Here is an 18,869-nt window from a genome sequence, read left to right on the forward strand (position 1 = left end):
TGACCTTATGAGCTTTTGGTGTTTCATTAAGCCATTCTGCTTTAAATGAACTAGCAATTCTTTTGCGCTTCATGTCAGTTGTTTCTTTGGAATTCGACATAGTGAATCAATAAGTTCAATAAAAACAGTATAAGTAAGCCAGTTCTAAAATCTGCAGACAAATCATCACTCCACGTTGTCAACACCGTCCACATCAGAAACCGGAAAAGGAAATGTGATTGTGTACCATTGTGAAATATACTGAACATGCCAACGAGGTAGCAGCAAAAGATGTGTGTGTGTACACACACACACACACACACACACACACACACACACACACACACACACACACACACACACACACACACACACACACCTACCTACCTACCTACCTTAGAGGGAACATTGTGCCCAGCCCAGAAGAAGCAGCTGTTTCTCATGAAAACAGCCCTTGTCCTAATGCTACTGTATAGTAGCATTACCTTATCTGATGCTAGGGAAACTCAGCAATACCTTGTCCTTTTGTAACTTTCAAAAACACTGTCAGTGTGAGACAGAAAGTTGTGTGAACTCCAAATAAAACAATAATTTTCCAGGCCTAGATCATGAATACACCAATCAATGCTGTTTTTCTCTAGTTATGGAGACAGAACAGCATTTTTATTCTCTAATAAATGTAAATAAACCAAATAAATGTAAATAATCATGTAGGTCAGATCATCCCCAAACTTAATGAAATGATTACAGACCATTTGTAAGTTCAAAATGAATAAGAGCAGGTTTAATTTTAAGGGTCTCAAAGTTACCAACTCCAAGTATTAACATCATTGAATTAAATCTTTTATACAGTATGAATTGTAAATTGGAAAAAAAATCCGTTTGCTTTTCCAGATTATATCTTCACATCTATAGTTGTGAAGTGGCGGGCATATTGACTGGCTGCATCACAGCGTGGTATGGAAACACCACTCCCTTTGAACGTAAAATCCTACAAAAAGTAGAGGATATGGCCCAGTTCATCATGGGTAAAGCCCTCTCCACCACCCAGTTCATGCTCTCTTCTCGCTGCTGCCATCAGGAAGGTACAGGAGCATCCCAATTTACATCACCAGCTTCAGGAACAGTTATTATGTCTCATTCATAGGGCTCTTGAACCAGAAGCGATAACTTTACTTCCCAATCACGGAACCGTTCCCACAAACTATGGGCTCGATATCTCATGCTCTCGATATTTATTTTCCTTTTTCCTTTGTATTTGCAGAGTTTGTTATTTTTTGCACACTGGTTGTCCATCCTGTTGGGTGTGCTCTTTCATTTATTCTATTGCAATTATTGGATTTACAGAGTACATCTGCAAGAAAATGAATCTCAGGGTTGTATACAATGACTTGTATCTACTTGGATAATAAACTTACTTTGAACTTTGAAACCTAAAATATCTGTATTCCACTTCTGAATTAATTTTTGTATTCCACTGAAAACTCAGATCATGTTTTCAAGAAAATAAAAACATGAAAGTCTAAATAAATTTATTACTCCGAACAATGTAAAGGTGTGGACATTAAATGTATTTCTAGACTTAAATAAAATATAATTTCAGTATTTATTACACTCTCAAGATACAGTTCTATAATACTCACAGATGTTTTATCCAGTACATTTTTAAAAATGATAATCAGTCACAGTATTTTTGAATCAACTAAAAGCTGTTTGAATAAAGAATAACTCATACTACTAATTATTAAAGTAACATTTCTGCAGTAATTAGATATGCATTTCCATTCAATAAATATGCAAAGTGACAAAATGTCATAATTCAGTGACATTTGCAATGTTCCTAAAACAGGAAAAATATTTTCTGATTTTTTTTTTGTCTTCCTTCACTTTTCATATATGCTGAAAACGTCTGGGTAGAAACCACTCCAAATGCCTCAAATCATGTACAACCCACATTTCCACAGTGGACCCCTACTTGTGGACAAGCACAAATAAAACTCAATTGAAGAAATAAAGTTAACTGACATGAAAGTTTGCTTTTTGAATTTGAGACAGGCAACATCGAACAGGCATTAAACTAATCCACACACTTCTTTTCTGTCCCACAATTGATTTCAAAGTAATAGTTTATTACATATACTTTGGTCAAGATGTTTATGGTAGAAATTCTTAGATTAGTGCCACAAATGACAGGATAGTCTGACATACTTAAATCAGAAATTTCCATTATCAATTTAAACAGGTATTTATAATTGCAAACACAAAGACAAAATAATACAATTTAAAAATGGCAAGTAAATGTCTGCATATGGCCTAATTCCACCTGTTCTTTATCACCCCTTTGACAAAAGTCTCTGTTTACAAACTCAAACTTCTCTTTGTGATATTACGTTGATTATTTGTAGATTTCTAATTCTTCTCTCTCCCATGCAACATGTACATGATTTCTAACTTAAAAGACAGACTTGATGGAAGTAGAACACACTAACTTCTGGAGGGACTCAGCAGGTCAGACAGCATCTATGGAGATGAAAAGAGTCAACAGTCTGGGCTGAGACCTTTCATCAGGACTCATGGAGGAATTTGTACCTCTCCATAGATGCTGCCTGACCTGCTGAGTTCCTCCAACATTTTGTGTGCATTACTCTGGATTTGCAGCATCTGCAGAATCCCTTGTGTTTATGAATTCCTGATTATATAATTTCAGCTTCTTTTGCCTTTGTTTTGTTTTGACAAGGTTAAAACAATTCAACAAAGGTACTTACTGTCGGGGAATCCTTAGTCAGCAAGGTAGACTACTGATTAGCCTGCAATTACATAGTTTGGAGTTGATAAAGCCTTGCACCCTTTTTTAACAAGTAGCCCTGGTCATTCAAAGAGTGGACAAATCCTTCAAAGTCAGATACCTGCATAATTTAAGACAATATAGTGGATTTTAATCTTGATCTGTGGTTACTAACACCGCAAGATCAGCAAAGCACCTTAAACATACAAGGTATCCCAAGGCTTTTTGCAGAGAAATACAATAAGGAAACATAAGAATTTAAAAAATGAGGATATTGAGATTCAGAAGAACTCACCAAGGTTAGGTGAAAAAGATAGGCTTGCAAGAGGTTTGAGGAGAAAAATGATTTGAGGCAACAGTTTCTAAGAAGAACCAAAATAACTTCCAAGTTCCACCAAAGGTGGGCTGAGAGAGCAGTCAGAAAGTGAAATGTTGAATCAAGATGAGGTGGGTATGGAATGTAAAAGAATAGGGAAGACATGAAGGGAAAATAACTAAAGGACACAACAAATATAAAAAAAACAAATATCATTTATGCACTTATAAGCTTAGGGTATCTAAATTCACATGCCAAGCACCATATTTTTAAATTACAAGAAAGATTTACCTGTATTTGTATTTCTCTTGCTATTTCTTTGAGTTGGTGAAATTCAAAAATAGTTCTACAAGTCTGTTCTGCTATTCTGTTCAAAACAGCCACAAATCGTTTTGCCTGGGATCGTTTGCTCATACCAGATCCGTGCTGTGAGCGCTGAAAATCTAATCTTCCAAACTCATCAGAGAAAGTATCTAATAAGCTGTGAAAACAATGAAAATGATTTACTGCAACAAAAGAAATACATTAATGTGATAAAATGAATTATAAAACATGCAATGTGGAACTGCCCAAACAAAAATCAACATGGCAGAAGTGAGTTAATGGAAGTTGTCATTTAAGAATTTTAGTGTATAACTTTATTGATAAGGTATGACTGCCAAAAAAGATTAAGTAAATTTAATTGGCTGCAATGCGAAGCAAGGCATGACTGCAGGACTTTTAAATTTGTTTAGTATAGAATCTAGAATACTAGTGCTGACTTTTATACATTTCTTAATATACAGTCTTATCTGATTAGGAAATTCCAATTTCTTAATGATCTGTGCCACCATTCAAAGTACTCCAACAAACTATCAATTTATATTTATTACTCAGTTAATCCTATTACACTCTTAAATGGGGCTTTACAACATTTTCAGAAGCTTCTTGCCACTCTCCAAACTAATAACATAGTAAAAATCAGGTCAATTCATACCATGTCAAATCCCAGAATCAGGAAAACCTTTGTCAGTTCTAAAGCACGATAACTTTCTACTTTACTTCTCCGATGCTTTCTTGCAATCTTAAATTTTTATAAAAATCTTTGAAATAAGTCACCTAATAGCATTCAACTAAACAGTACTAATTCTAACAAGAATCTTCTAGATTCATCAAATCAGTCATGGAATTAAAATGTTCATTCTGTTTCTCTCACAACTGATCCCACCTGACTTACTGGGTGCTTTCAGGATTTTCTGTTTTTATTTCACATTTCCTGAATATAAAGTTTTTTTTTATTCACTGCCAACATTAAATACAATTATGAGGAAAAACTGAATTAGCCTATCTTCATAACTTAAGTTTCATAATGTAGCCTTGTATATTTTGCTCTTTAATTTCTACTTATCCTGTAAAACAACATTTACAGGATATTTGCAAACACGAGGAATTCTGCAGATGCTGGAAATTCAAGCAACACACATCAAAGTTGCTCGTGAACGTAGCAGGCCAGACAGCATCTCTTGGAGGAGGTACAGTCGACGTTTCAGGTGAGACCCTTCGTCAGTCCTGAACTTTGATGTTTACAGGATATTTTCAAGTTTATTGGAAGTACCTCAGTAAATATATTTAACAAAAGATTGAATAGATTTTTGCCAAGTAGGGGAATTAAGGGTTATGGGGAAAAGGCAGGCAGCTGATGAGTCCATGGTTAGGTCAGCCATAAACTTATTCAATGGTGGAGCCGGCTCGATGGGCCAGATGGCCTACTCCTGCTCCTATTTCTTATATTCTTATTTGAAAGATTACCTGTGTTTCATGATATCCACAACATCCTCTGCATCACATTTTGATGCAGTTTCTCGAAGTTCTAATCTTGCTCTTGCCTTTGAAACAAAAATATAAACCAAGATTTATTTTCTAATATCTATACATATCAAACCGAACTAAACAACAATGTATTCCCTACATAGAATGTGGTACAGCTATGCTTAAGATAACACTATTGATGACAGAAAACTCAGCCTGTTCCAAATATTTCGGGAGAGGATATCACTAATTTAATCACGAAGCACTTCACGAAAAGAATATTAAGGATCAAGATTAAAATAACCAGCAAAACACTTTTAATGAGACCATGGAAGATGAGGTTCAGATTGAGATTTAAGAACAATGAGCCAGAAAACTGCATCAATTCAGTTGAAAACATTGTTAATAATGGTGTACTGGAAGGAGTCTCAATGGGACCTTACCTATTAGATTTACCCTCCCAACCTGCACTCTGGACTGCCAGTTTTGCCACTACATCTTAGGTTCAGGGACATCTACTTTCCTACATTTATCACTTTCTTGAACTGACCTGCATAACCCTAATTCTACCTCAGCAACAGAATACAATGGACTATCTCTTGTTTCTAATTGTTTTGCATGGTATTTTTCTTCACTGTTCATAATTGTCCATAATTCATGACTAATTTATGCTTTCTGTGTACTTTGAATCTCCATATATGCCTGCAATACTGCTGTAAGTTTTACATGCTTGTGCATACAACAAAAAACATACAAATAAGTCCAGGAGAAAAATTCAGTAACTTATGCCTTCATGATAGTGCTGAAATAAACGTAATTTTTTTCAAATTCATAAGCAGTTGTTAGGAAACTTTAGCAAGGTAAAGAAATGCTATGAGACACGATGCCAGAAATTAAAATTTGGGAGGACTAGAATTTAACAACTTGTAGCTCCAGAGGCTGGTGAATCTTAAATAGCACCAAATAATCTCATATTCATCTCTAAAATATGAATACATAAAACTTGTAAAAGGAAATAAATCTGCATATTGGTCATTTGTTGTTGTTGTTGTTCGTCCTTCTAAGTCGAAGATGACCGTGGCTTAAAAGTCAAATGGGAGATTGGTGGCTGTGGGTCCGGAGGTGACTGATGAGGCCAATCCGGGCCCTGAAAGCTCGCCCACATGTGGGACACAAGTGGGTGGGCGCTGTTGTGGCAGTGGATGCTGCTCGGGCCTTGCGCACAGCATGCTTTCGTTGCGCCTCGATGATGCGCCTGACTTCAGCTGCACGGGCTCCTGTGGTGATCTTGCTGCGCCAAGCTGGACAGTCGAGGGCAAGCGTCTCCCACGTGGTGATGTCGACACCCAGGCCTTTGAGGGACGCTTTGAGGCAGTCTTTGTAACGTTTCTTCCGCCCCCCCGACTGAGCGCTTGCCCTGACACACTTCTCCGTACAGCAGCTACTTAGGCAATAGGCTGTCTGGCATTCTGACCACATGTCCAGCCCACCTGGCTTGGGCTTTCAGCAGGAGGGTGTAGACATTGCAGAGCCCAGCTCGTTCCACGATTTCTGTGTCGGGGACTTTGTCCTGCCACCTAATGTGGAGGAGTCTGCGGAGACAGCTCAGGTGAAAGTGGTTGAGCTGTTTGGCGTGTCTGCTGTAGACAGTCCAGGTCTCGCTGGTGTAAAGGAGGGTGGTAAGGACCACTGCACAGTAGACCTTCAGCTCTCCACTCCCAGATGTTCTCACGGAGTCTCCCAAAGGCGGCGATGGCTTTGGCAATCCTGTTGTTGACCTCAGCGACTATGTTCACTGCGCGAGAGAGTATGCTGCCCAGGTAGGTGAAGTTGTTGACTGGCTGGAGGTTCTGGCCCTTCACCGTGATGCGCGGCTCCTGGTATGGCTTTCCTGGGGCAGGCTGGTACATAACTTCGGTCTTTTTGGTGCTGATAGTGAGACCGAAGTTGTCGCAGGCTTGTGAGAAGCAGTCCATTTCACGCTGCATCTCCTGCTCTGTGCTGGTGTTGAGTGCGCAGTCATCAGCAAACAAGAAGTCTCTGATGACAGTCTCTTGCACCTTTGTAACTGCCTGCAGGCGCCTAAGGTTGAACAACCTGCCGTCAGTTCTGTACCTGACGTGGATTCCTTCTTCGTAGTTACGGAAGGCATCTGTCAGCATGGCAGAGAATACCATACTGAACAGAGTCGGGGCAAGAACGCAGCCTTGTTTGACGTCATTTGTCACTGGGAAGGCCTCCGACTCGTCGCCATCATCCAGAACTTTCACCATCATACCGTTGTGGAACTGCCGGACGAGTGTGATGAACTTGCTGGGGCAGCCAAACTTCTCCATGATCTTCCACAAGCCTTCTCTGCTGACCGTATCAAAAGCCTTGGTTAGATCGATAAAGGTCATGAAGAGGTCACTGTGTTGCTCCTGGCATTTTTCCTGGAGTTGGCGCGCAGCAAAAATCATGTCTGCGGTCCCATGTTCAGCACGGAAGCCGCACTGGCTTTCTGGGAGCAGACCTTGCTCAAGATGTTGGAGAAGGCGGTTGAGCAGGACGCGGGCCAGAATCTTCCCCGCAATGGACAAGAGGGAGATGCCTCGGTGGTTGTCGCAAGACTGGCGGTTGCCTTTCCTCTTGTAGATGTGGACTATGCTGGCATCTTTCAGCTGTTGCAGGACCTGTCCCTTTTTCCACATGGACTGGAAGAGTACAGTCAGCTTTTGCATCAAGACAGGGCCTCCTGCTTTGTATACCTCAGCAAGGATTGCATCGGGTCCTGGCGCTTTGCCACAGGAGAGTTGCTTCACTGCCTTCCTGACTTCATCTACTGTGGGGAGGGTGTCGAGGTTCTTGTTGATCTCTACCTGGGGCAGGCAGGCATTTAGTAGTAACTTTATTTTAAATATTTTTAAAAAACTGGATGACTGAGAATTCCAGGCTTCAACTCTGGCAGCTGAAACCGGGGAAGGGTGAGTCCATGAGTGAAGTGACTTTGCAGCATTGTTTCTGGATCAGCAAGTACATAATCACCTGACCATCTAATTTCCCATTTTGACCCTAGCTGTTGACCCAGACCCCACGCAAACATGGGGATGTATATCCAAAATCTAAATCCTCCTTCCTCACACCATATCTGCGGCTCTTATCAGCTATGACCTCTTTAGAAAAACCTCCAATCCAAAAGGCAGAATTTACTCATATAAGTCACAACTTTATACTTTGAATAAGACTCAAAAACATGACCTGTTACAAGATCAAAATGTAGAACAAGGAAAATGGAAGACTCTGACATAATTATAAACTTTGTTTCTTTACGTCAAATGTAAAATAAGCATCACCAGATGCACCAAGAACATTACACGCACTTGATTAAAATTAAGAACTTACTCCATGAATTGCAAAGCCCACAATTTTCCTCTCAAGTCTTTTGTGCATTTGACACCTGAAAAGCTATCACAAGCTATCCACTCTTTAAGGAAGGAGGGGAAAAAAAACAGGAAATTATAAGCCAATAACCCTCACTTTAGGGTTGGAAAGATGTTGGAGTCCGTTAGTAGCTGACTGTGGGAAGCAAAGAGTGGGAATAAAGAAGGCCTTTTCTGGTTGGATGCAAGTGACAAGTGGTTTTCCACAGGTGTTGTACTGGGACAGCTTCTTTTACATTATATGACAATGATTTGGATGACAGAATTGATGGAATTATGGCCAAGTTTCAGGACGATAAAAGATAAATGGAAGAGCAGGTATTGTTGAGAAAGCATGGAGTCTGCAGAAGGACTAAGATTAGGAGAATAGACAAAGAAGTGGCAGACAGAGAACAGTGTAGGGAAGTGTATAGTCATGCACTTTGGTTGAAGGAACAAAGGTATATATTATTTCCTAAATAGGAAGCAAACTCAGAAATCAGAGCTGTAAAGGGACTTGGAAGTCCTCATGCAGGATTCCCTAAAGGTTAACTTAAAGGTTAAGTCAGTGGTAAAGAAGGTAAATGCAACGTTAGCATGTATTTTGAGAGGATTAGAATACAAGAGCAAGGATGTAATGCTGAGGCTTTATAAGGCATTGGACAGACTGCATTTGGAATATTATGAGCAGTTTAGGCCCCTTATCTAAGAAAAGATGTGCTCGCATTGGTGAGGGCCCAGAGAAATTTCATGAGAATGTTCCTGGGAATGTAAGATTTAACATACAAAGTGCATTTGTTAGCTCCGGGCCTGTACTCGCTAGAGTTTAGAAGAATGGGGGCAGGGTGATTTTATTGAAACCTATTGAATATTGAAAAGTCTAGAGTGGACGTGCAGAGGATGTTTTCTTTACAGAGGAGTCTAACAGCAGTGAACACAGCCGCAGAATAGAAAGACATCCTTTTAGAAGAGATGAGGAGGAATTTCTTGAACCAGAGGGTTGCGAATCTATCAATTTTACTGCTACAGACTGCTTTGAAGGACAAGTCATTGGGCATATTTAAAGCAGAGGTTGATAGGTTCTTGGTTGGTAAGGGAGTCAAAGGTTACAAGGAAAAGGCCAGATAATGGGGTTGCGAAGGATAACAGATCAGACATTATAGAATGGTAGAGCCTACTTGATGGGCCAAATAGCCTAATTCTGCTCCTGTATCTTAACTTCTTATAGAAGTAGGAAACCTCTATGAATTTCAATTGCACGTGTATACATGGGCTACATCTGAAGAAACAACTTTGCCCAGATAATGAGAGACATGCTTTGGCATAAGTAAAAAGAGGATCTGTCAGAGAATCTGGTGCTGAAAAACAGCTTTCGGTTGGGTTTACTCTTAAAATTAAAAATATAACGCTCAGAATGACTCTTGATTAATGACCTCCCCCCCCCCCAAAACCCAACTGCTTGATCCATTATCCCACATAACTAAATATGACACCCACCCTCTACAATTTTGAGGGTCCCCACTTACCTTGATCATGCCTCTTCTTCACAGCCCTTAGTCTAAAAGCAAGGAGTGTATGGTTTTGTCTACTGGTAAGAAGCAAGTCTTGTACAACACATACACAAGAGAATTTGTAGTTTCAGGCACTCTTAAGGGGAAAAAAAAATCTGTTGGCCCATTGAAAACTTCCCACTGAACTCATCCTTCCAGGCACCAAAGAATGTTTTAGCTTTTGAAAAGACATGCATATTTACCTCTGTGAGCCTTATAAGAGACTCCAGCTGTCTTGTGGTAATTGGAGTACTATCTGGGCCTTGATTTTGTCTTCTCAACTCTAGGTAAAACTCTTGCAGTACTTGAGCTGCTTCAGCTGATAACTTTGGACAAACATAATGACGCGCATATCCTACATATTTTCTTAGTAACTGATGAGGTATAGGATCAAAATTTTCTCCAGAGGAAACCTTTCAAACACAAACAGAATGTTATACTGTGAAGGTAATAGACATTAGATGTTTACAATTAATTATGGAAAATGACACCCCCAGTCAACAGGATGTACCTAATAAAGTAGCCACTAAGTTTGTATTCTTAGCCCACCCACTTCAAGATTTGATATGCTGTGCTTTCAGAGATGCTCCTCTGCACACCACTGTTGTAACATGTGGTTAACTGAGCTACTGTTGCCTTCCTGTCAGCCTGAACCAGTCTGGCCATTCTCCTCTGAATTCTCTCATTAACAAGACATTTTCACCCATAGAACTGCAACTCAGTGGATTTTTTTTTTGTTTTTCGCATCATTCTCTGCAATCTCTAAGGGCTGTTGTGTGTGAAAGTCCCAGCAGACCAGCAGTTTTTGAGATACTCAAACCGCCCCATCTGGCACCAACAATCATTCCATGGACAAAGTCACTTAGATCATACTTCTTTCCTATTCTGATGTTTGGGTCTGAACAACAACTGAACCTCTTGAACGTATCTTTTATACATTGAGTTGCTGTCACATGATTGGCTGATTAGATATCTGCATTAATGAGCAGGTGTAGACATGCACCTAGAAGTGGCCACTGAGTGTATATGCTTAAGTAGACTCAGAGGATTATTCAGTTTCTGAAATTCAATTCTGTTGGGACAGTAAAATGCACTAATGCTACATTATTGCACATTTATTGCTGCTGACAGGAAATTAATTTACAGACATGTGTATTAAATGATCCAAAAAGATACTTGTTTCAAATACAGAATGCTACTTCAGTGGAGCTTAGACAATCATAAAAGTCACAAAAATAGATTAATATGAGATTTTAGTTTTATGGGCCAGTACTCAATTACCTGGATTCTTAATTTCTAAATCCACATTGTTTCCCATTTCTTACTAAGTGACAATTGTCCAGGTCTCATGGAACAGTACTGCCTTCTTGGCACATAGCTACAGCAGACATTAAAAACTATGAATTACGTATAAGTGCAGAAAAATCATCCTTTATTCTGTCCGTTATCCGTTATCAACCTAAACATCGTTCTTCGAAATACATTATGAAGCTCAACTATGAATCTTATATATCTTATCCACATACCTGGTGAAAGGTACAAATGTACTAATTATGAAAAGATTTTGTTGTGCCTCCACACTCTAAACTTGATAAAATTTATATCCAGACACCAACAGTGAAAGGATACATCCTCACCCAATATAATGTACATTATCCCAGAAATTTTTTGATTCTAAATTTTGAAATTTTAGCAATTCCATAGCAGTTTAACCTCATCTGTATGACGACTATAAAACAATTTCAGGTTTGGGTTATTGGCTGTTAAGAATTTAATACTTTAATTCCTATGCTGGTTAGGTGCTGCCTTAATCATAATTATTATATAATTAGATATCAATAAATATTAATAGTTTCATTATTTCTGCATGTGTCCTACCTTTAATCTGTCAGATAAAGGTCTATCTGATGCATTTTCAAGAAATGAACCATTTAAATCTTGTGTGCTTTGACGTGATATTGTGGCACCGCTGAAGACTGCATTCTTCCCAGCATGCAAGGCCATCACATGTTCCGAAATAAGGTTGTCGTGATCTTCATTTGGAGTATCAAGCAGAATAAATACCAAATCAAACCTTGAAAGAAGGGCACTTCCCATTCTGCAATATTAAATATAAAAATGTACTGTAGATATGAAACACCGTTGTTATTTGTCTATAATTTCTTACCAAAAATGCAGTATATGATTCACACTGACTGCCATGCTTAGTATTACTCTACACAAAAAAAATCATATAGTTATCCTCAGGAAGCAATTTTTCCTCAAAAATACAACAAAATTTTACTATTTGAAACTTCAAGACCCTAAATTTAGTTCCCTCTGTCTAATTAATAAGGCTTAAGGAAAAATGATAAGAAATTTGTAAGGAGAAATCGAACTATTATACAAGACAAAATGATATAGATTACATATACAGTATTATATATTATGGAATGATGGAAGGGCTGCCCGACACATAAGCAGAACTTACTTCAAATTCTCAGACACTGTTTTAGCTTTACTGTAGTGACCTCCTACTGGATTTGCAGCTGCAAGGATTGAAGTTCTGGCTGGTAAATTGCAAACAATTCCAGCTTTAGCTAGACTAATACTTTGTTGCTCCATGGCTTCCAGTAAGGCCTGATGTTGGTTTCCCATTTTATCAAATTCATCAATACAGCAAATCCCTGAAATGTGACAGAGAAAATTTAGTAAAATAACCTAACAGAAGAAATTTTAATTATACCAAAATGATTGAATAATACTTGTAGCTTCTGGCAAACTGATAACCCTACAGTAATACAGACACAAGAAGGTCTGGAGGTGCTGGAAATCTTGAGCAACATACGGATAATGCTGGAGGAAATCAATATTGCAGGCAGCAGCAACTACGGATGGGAATAAACAGTCGACATTTTGGGATGAGATCCTTCATCAGCACTAGAAAGAAAGTTTGGGGGGGTGGTAGAAGCCAGAATAAGGCAAGGGAAGGAGGAGGAATACCAGCTGCCTGGTGATAGATGAGACCAAGTGAGTGGGAATGTGTGTGAGTGGATGGAATGTATGATGTGAAAAACTGAGGCGATGGATGGGAAGAGGTGAAGAGCTGAAGAAGAAAGAATCCAATAGGAGATGGCGTTGAACCATGCAATACTGGGAAGAGGGTAAGGAACACAAGAGAGGCAATGGGAAAGCTATGAAGGTGAGGGAAGAGGGGAGAGGGTGGAAGTTCTATTTTACAGATCTTAATTCATGGAATAGTTTCTTAATTTTCCCTTTATTTTGCCACCTTTATTAGGAGGATGAAAGGTGCAGAAATATCCAACAATGATGAAATAGCAAAACCAGAAATGGATTCTCCAATTTGAATGGCTGTTTTCTCCTCACCCTTTCCTGCCTTTAGGAAAATAATCTCACCATTCCTTCAATCTTTACTTATAAACTTTATCCCAGATAAATTCATTCTGTAGTCTTTCCAATGTCTTGTTGAAACACAGAACTTTTCACCAAATTAAAGTCAACAAGCACAGAAACAGTCCTTCAGCCGACCAAGCTTATGCTCCCTTTCATAATCGTTCTATATGATTTCTTTTTTATTCTCCCCATTTCCAATACACTATACCAATCACTTACACAGTGGTGGGAATTTACAGTCGCCAATTAACGTACTGACAATGCAACTTTGGGACGAAGGTGGAAAATTAAGCAACCAGAATAAACCCATGCAGTCACAGAGGAATTGTCAAACACCACACAAACAGAACTTGAGGTCAGCATTCATCCTTAGAGTAAAAGGCAGTGGCTGTGCACAGAGGGACAAATAGTTACTTGCAAATGTGATTTCTTTATTTTGTATTCTCTGCCCCAAAATAAAAGTATCCCATACACTTTTGTCAGCTTCTTCACCAAGCTCATCTCAAAGATCAAAGTGTAAATTTATTATCAAACTACATATGTCACCATACAGAACCCTGAGATTCATTTTCTTGCAAGCATTCATAGTAAATACAAAGAAAACCAATAAAATCAATAAAAGACTGCACCCACTAAGACAAACACCGATGTGCAAATACAAAAAGAGAAAAAAACAATAGTGCAGGTTGAGTAGCCCTAATGCTTGGCGCCGGAAGTGGTTCAGTGTTTGGATATTGTTGGATTTTGGAATATATAATGAAATATATAGCTTGGGGTTGGCATAATTTCCAACTCTGACTTTATGTGTTACTGGTAGCAGTCACTGTCTTACACTTGTTCATCACACATATGTACCTAACAGTAAAAATTATTTCATATTATTAATATAATAAAAATATATTGTCCACAGGGTAACAAAAGCAGCACAGCAGCATTGGAAGAATACCTGAATCAGCTGTTCAACAACAAACAACGGCAGGCTTTCAGTCTCCACTTGTGATGCTGTGTTTTGATTAACAAGTTACAGTACACTGCATTTGTATTTTACCTTTTTTTAGGTTTTATGTAAGGTATAAAAACAATCAGTATTACATACTTGATCTGAAGTTAGATTTTCATCAGTAATGCTCTTCACAAACATATCAATAAATTTCTCTGCTGCTTCGTCATCAGCAGATGCTTTATCTTTAAAAATTTTTAATATTTTAAATTTGATGCCTTGCCTTTTCTTAATTTCTGCAACCAGCATGCTGAATACTCACAATTGCCTTCAATTTTCAGTTTGCTTGTTTCATGATCAGCATACCATTAAGCCTCATATGTTTAGTCTGATGCTGATGAATTCATTCTTTCAATGCACGATCAATTTCATTTTTCACTTTATGCAGTATTTTTCCTTTTTTTATTAATTTCTGTTCATTACGTATGTGCGGTCACTTCTCAGAAATGTTTGTGGTGTAGAGACTTGTGCATCACATGGGAACCTTCCTAGCACCTTGTGGAATTTTTCATTTGTGAAGCTATGTCAGCCACTCAAAAAATTTTTGAATTTGGAATTTTGGATAAGGGATACTCAACCTGTAATAATAAATAAATAAGCAATAAATTTGAATAACATGAGATGAAGAGTCCTTGAAAAAGAGTCTATAGATTGTGGGAACAGTTCAGTGATGGAGTAAGTGAAATTAACTGAAGTTATCCCCTCGGGTTCAAAAGCCTGATGGTTGAGGAGTGATAACCGTTCCTCAACTTAGCGGTGTGGGCCTTGAGGCTCCTGTGCCTCCTTCCTAAAGGCAGCATCGAGAAGTTCATGCCCTGGATGGTGGGGTCTTTGATGTTGGATGCTGCTTTCTTGCAACAGTGGTCCACGTAAGATGTGCTCAATGATGGGGAGGGCTTTACCCATGATAAACTGGGCCTTATCCACTACTTTTTGTTGGCTTTTCTGTTCAAGGGCATCAGTGTTTCCATACTCAGCCGTGAAGTAACCAGTCAGTACACTCTCCACCACACATCTATAGAAGTTTTAGATGACATACCAAATCTTCACAAACTTCTGAGAAAGTACAGGTATTGCAATGCCTTCTTTGTAATGACACTTACATATAGAACCCAGGACAGATCCTCTGAAGTGTTAACACTGAGGAATTGAAAGTTTCTGACCTTGTCCACCTCTGATCCTTCAATGAGGACTGACTTATGGAACTTCAGTTTTCTCATCCCATAGACAATAATTAACTCCTTGGCCTTGCTAACACTGAATGAGAGACTGTTGTTGTGGCTTCTCAGCCAGATTTTCAACCTGCCACCTTCAGGAGGCAGGCATATTGAGCAGGTGAACAAGTTGAGCAGTATGGTACCCACCAAAGAGCTGGGGAAGGAGTTCCACTGAATGGGATCTTCAGAAGGAATTGTGATTTTTTTTCTTTTGCCTACTCTTATATGATACTTTTCTGCATTACTGTGTGCAATTATGCATCAGAAATTTAATATGTTAACTTCCAGCCACATTTGTCGCACATGTTAAGAGCATTTTTGTTTTTGAGTACTGGCATTGAAATTGTAGTGAATCCTAAGCAACATGTTAATTCAATACAAGGGCATTCAGTTGGAATAGCCCTTTATTTGTGATGATGTCATGTGCAATAGAGATTCCTCTAAATCAGGAAGTTGAAACAAAAGTTTCTCTTTAGGACTGCTGTCTCAGCATAAAGTGAAGGTAGCGCGGGTGGGGGGGTGAAAGGATTGTAGAGCTGTTGGGGTCAAGCGACAGTCCATAGGAAAGGAAAAGAGGTTGGGTGCCAGGAAGTTGGCAGTAAAAATCTGAGGGCATTGGCAGTGGAGAAACAGTGAAGTCTAGGAGAAAATCCAAAGAAAAACAACACTGGAAAGGTAGTGCAGTAACTCAGCAGGTGGAGCTGCTGTCTCACACCTTCAAGCACCTAGATCTCTGGTGCTGTGTACAGTTCGCATGTCTGCCCTTCACCCCTCACTCCCTCTCAGTTTCACTTATCACATACCACCTTCCACTTCTTCCTTCCCTCACCCCTCATTCTTGCTCTGACTTCTCATCTTTTTCCAGTCCTGATGAAGAGTCTCGGCCCAAAGCATCAGTTGTTTACTCTTTTTCATAGGTGCCACCTGGCCTGCTGAGTTCCTCCAGCGTTTTGTGTGTGTTTCTTGGTTGTATTTACTTTGTGACTATGGGATGGGGCAGGGAATGAAAAAGCAACAACACAGCTTTGGAATGTTATTACATAGAACAAAATCAGGATCAGGTTTATTCTAACGTTCATACAGTATGTTGTGAAATTTGTTGTTTTGTGCCAATAGTGGAGTGGAAGAAAAAAAATTACTTCAAGTTACAATAAATTTATAGTGCAAAAGAGAAATAGTAAGGTCGTGTCATGGGCTAATGGACTGTTCAGAAATCTGATGGTGAAGGAGAAAAGGCTGTTCTAAAATGCTGAGTGTGGCTCTCCAGTTCCTATGCTACCTTCCTGACGGGTGTAATGAATATATGTCCCGGAGGGTGAGGGTCCTTGATGATGGATGCTGCCTTCTTCAGGAACTGTCCTTTGAAGACATCCTCCATGCTGTGGAGCGTTGCACCCACGATGGAACTGGCCGAGTCGGCATTCCTCAGCAAGTCAGTCCATGGCTTCCTCTGCCGCCGTGATGAGGCTACACTCAGGTTGGAGAAACAACACCTTGTATTCCATCTGGGTAGCCTCCAACCTGATGGCATGAACATCAATTTCTCAAACTTCCAGTAAATGCTCCCCCCGCCCTCTTCACCATTCCCCCATTCCCATTTCATTTTCTCATCTTATCTTCTAACCTGCCCATCACCTCCCACTGGTGCTCTTCCTCCTTCTCTTTCTTCCATAGTCTTCTACCCTCTCCTATCAGATTCCTCCTTCTCCAGCCCTTCATCGCTTTCACCAATCAACTTTCCAGCTCTTTACTTCACTCCTCTCCCCCTCTCGGTTTCACTCATCATCTACCACCCTGTACTTCTTCCTCCGCTCCCCTCAGCTTCTTGCTCTGACTTCTCATCTTTCTCCCCAGCCCAAAATATTAACTGTTTACTCTTTTCCATAAATGCTGCCTGGACTGCTGAGTTCCTCCAGCATTTTTTGTCTGTTGCTCGGATTTCCAGCATCTGCAGATTTTCTTGTATTTGAAATACTACCAAGAATTCTATTTGTTTCCAAAATATAATCTACTGTTCTTAGCACATTGCACCTAGTTTCCTGTTCCATTTAAATAACTGGCAATTATTAACAGACAGCATCTCACTAGCTGATGAATTAGACTAAATTAATTTTACAATTCTTAAACACTCAACTATGTACTGGGATGAGAAATACATTCAATGAACTTGCAGTTGTATTGTAATACCCAAGTTTTACAATATTATCAATATCTAATTTGTGAATTACCTTGATCGCCAAGTACAAGAGCCCCTGCTTCTAATGCAAAATCTCCTGATCCACTGTCCCGAGACAAAGTGACAGTAAGGCCTGAAGTGGTGGTGGTGTTGCCACAGACATATACTCCCCGTGGGGCAATATTGCATACTGCCTAAGAATAAAATTAGAGTAGGTATTCAAGTAGAAACTGTAGCTTAGCATACAGTGCTAAATTAACACCACAGTTACGCAGTCAATAGTCAGTAAAATCAAGAGAGCAAACTTGCTCACAGGTATTAAATCTTAGTATTTATTAAGCTTTTAATATTTCACAGTACACTATTTTTAAAAAGTATTCTCAACTAAATTTTTTAAAGGCATCCGTTAGTCTTGCGAGACCATGGATCTACGCCTGGAAAGTTTTCACTCTCCAGGGCGCAGGCCTGGGCAAGGTTGTATGGAAGAACAGCAGTTGCCCATGCTGCAAGTCTCCCCTCTCCACGACACCGATGTTGTCCAAGGGAACGGCATTAGGACCCATACAGCTTGGGACCAGCGTCGTCGCAGAGCAATGTGCGATTAAGTGCCTTGCTCAAGGACACAACACGTTTCCTCGGCTGGGCTCGAACTCACGACCTTCAGGTCGCTAGTCCAATGCTTTAACCACTTGGCCATGTGGCCACTCTCAACTAAATAAATCACATAAAATGCTCAACTATCCTACAGGGAACATCTGACTAAACAGAACAAAATAAATTTAAGGTATATAAATACAGATTTATTTTTTAACATCTACAACAGGTCCTTGATTTTAATGATATAACCTACAAGAATGGCATTCAAATTATAACATATCTATTTAACCATTTTCAGCCATTTACCAGGCACAGCTGTGTATTTCACCAATGAAAAAAGACCATTAAATTATTCTGAAATACTACTGCATGAGGAATCAACATATATGAAGTTACTTCATCAATATTTTATCTATAATAAAGGGCGCAATTCATATGCAATACATAAAAAGTGCTGGAGGAATTCAGCAGGTCTTGCAGATCTATGGAGTGAATTCTATTGAAGACCTGTACATAGAGGGACGGTTTGCAACATTTAGTCTGCTGAAAGAGAAATTTGAGCTGCCTCATTTGCACTTTTTTCATTACTTACAAATTAGACACTACACTCAATCTAAGATTTGTAATTTTGAAATCCTTCCAGGGAAACATATGTTTTTTGATATTTTAA

At 39.2% G+C, this 18,869-nt stretch overlaps 1 protein-coding gene across 3 annotated transcripts in view; it reads right to left on the minus strand.

Moving 5' to 3' along the window:
• Positions 1 to 763: 763 nt before the first annotated feature.
• Positions 764 to 18,869, minus strand: part of mcm8 (minichromosome maintenance 8 homologous recombination repair factor) — a 35,084-nt gene continuing 16,978 nt past the window's right edge. The window contains exons 12-19 of one of the 3 annotated variants that reach the window (XM_063056210.1): positions 17,655 to 17,792; positions 12,287 to 12,482; positions 11,695 to 11,914; positions 10,020 to 10,229; positions 4,869 to 4,945; positions 3,372 to 3,561; positions 2,745 to 2,885; positions 764 to 1,333 (exon numbers count right to left, since the gene is read on the minus strand). In XM_063056210.1, coding sequence (XP_062912280.1) covers positions 2,793 to 2,885; positions 3,372 to 3,561; positions 4,869 to 4,945; positions 10,020 to 10,229; positions 11,695 to 11,914; positions 12,287 to 12,482; positions 17,655 to 17,792 — 1,124 coding nt within the window. In that variant the 3' untranslated portion in view covers positions 764 to 1,333; positions 2,745 to 2,792. Of the gene's footprint in view, positions 1,334 to 1,358; positions 1,954 to 2,744; positions 2,886 to 3,371; positions 3,562 to 4,868; positions 4,946 to 10,019; positions 10,230 to 11,694; positions 11,915 to 12,286; positions 12,483 to 17,654; positions 17,793 to 18,869 lie in introns of those variants that run through there. The other 2 variants (XM_063056211.1, XM_063056212.1) reach the window with 2 other exon arrangements.

Source organism: Mobula hypostoma, chromosome 8, assembly GCF_963921235.1.
Source record: "Mobula hypostoma chromosome 8, sMobHyp1.1, whole genome shotgun sequence".
Lineage (NCBI taxonomy): Eukaryota > Metazoa > Chordata > Chondrichthyes > Myliobatiformes > Myliobatidae > Mobula > Mobula hypostoma.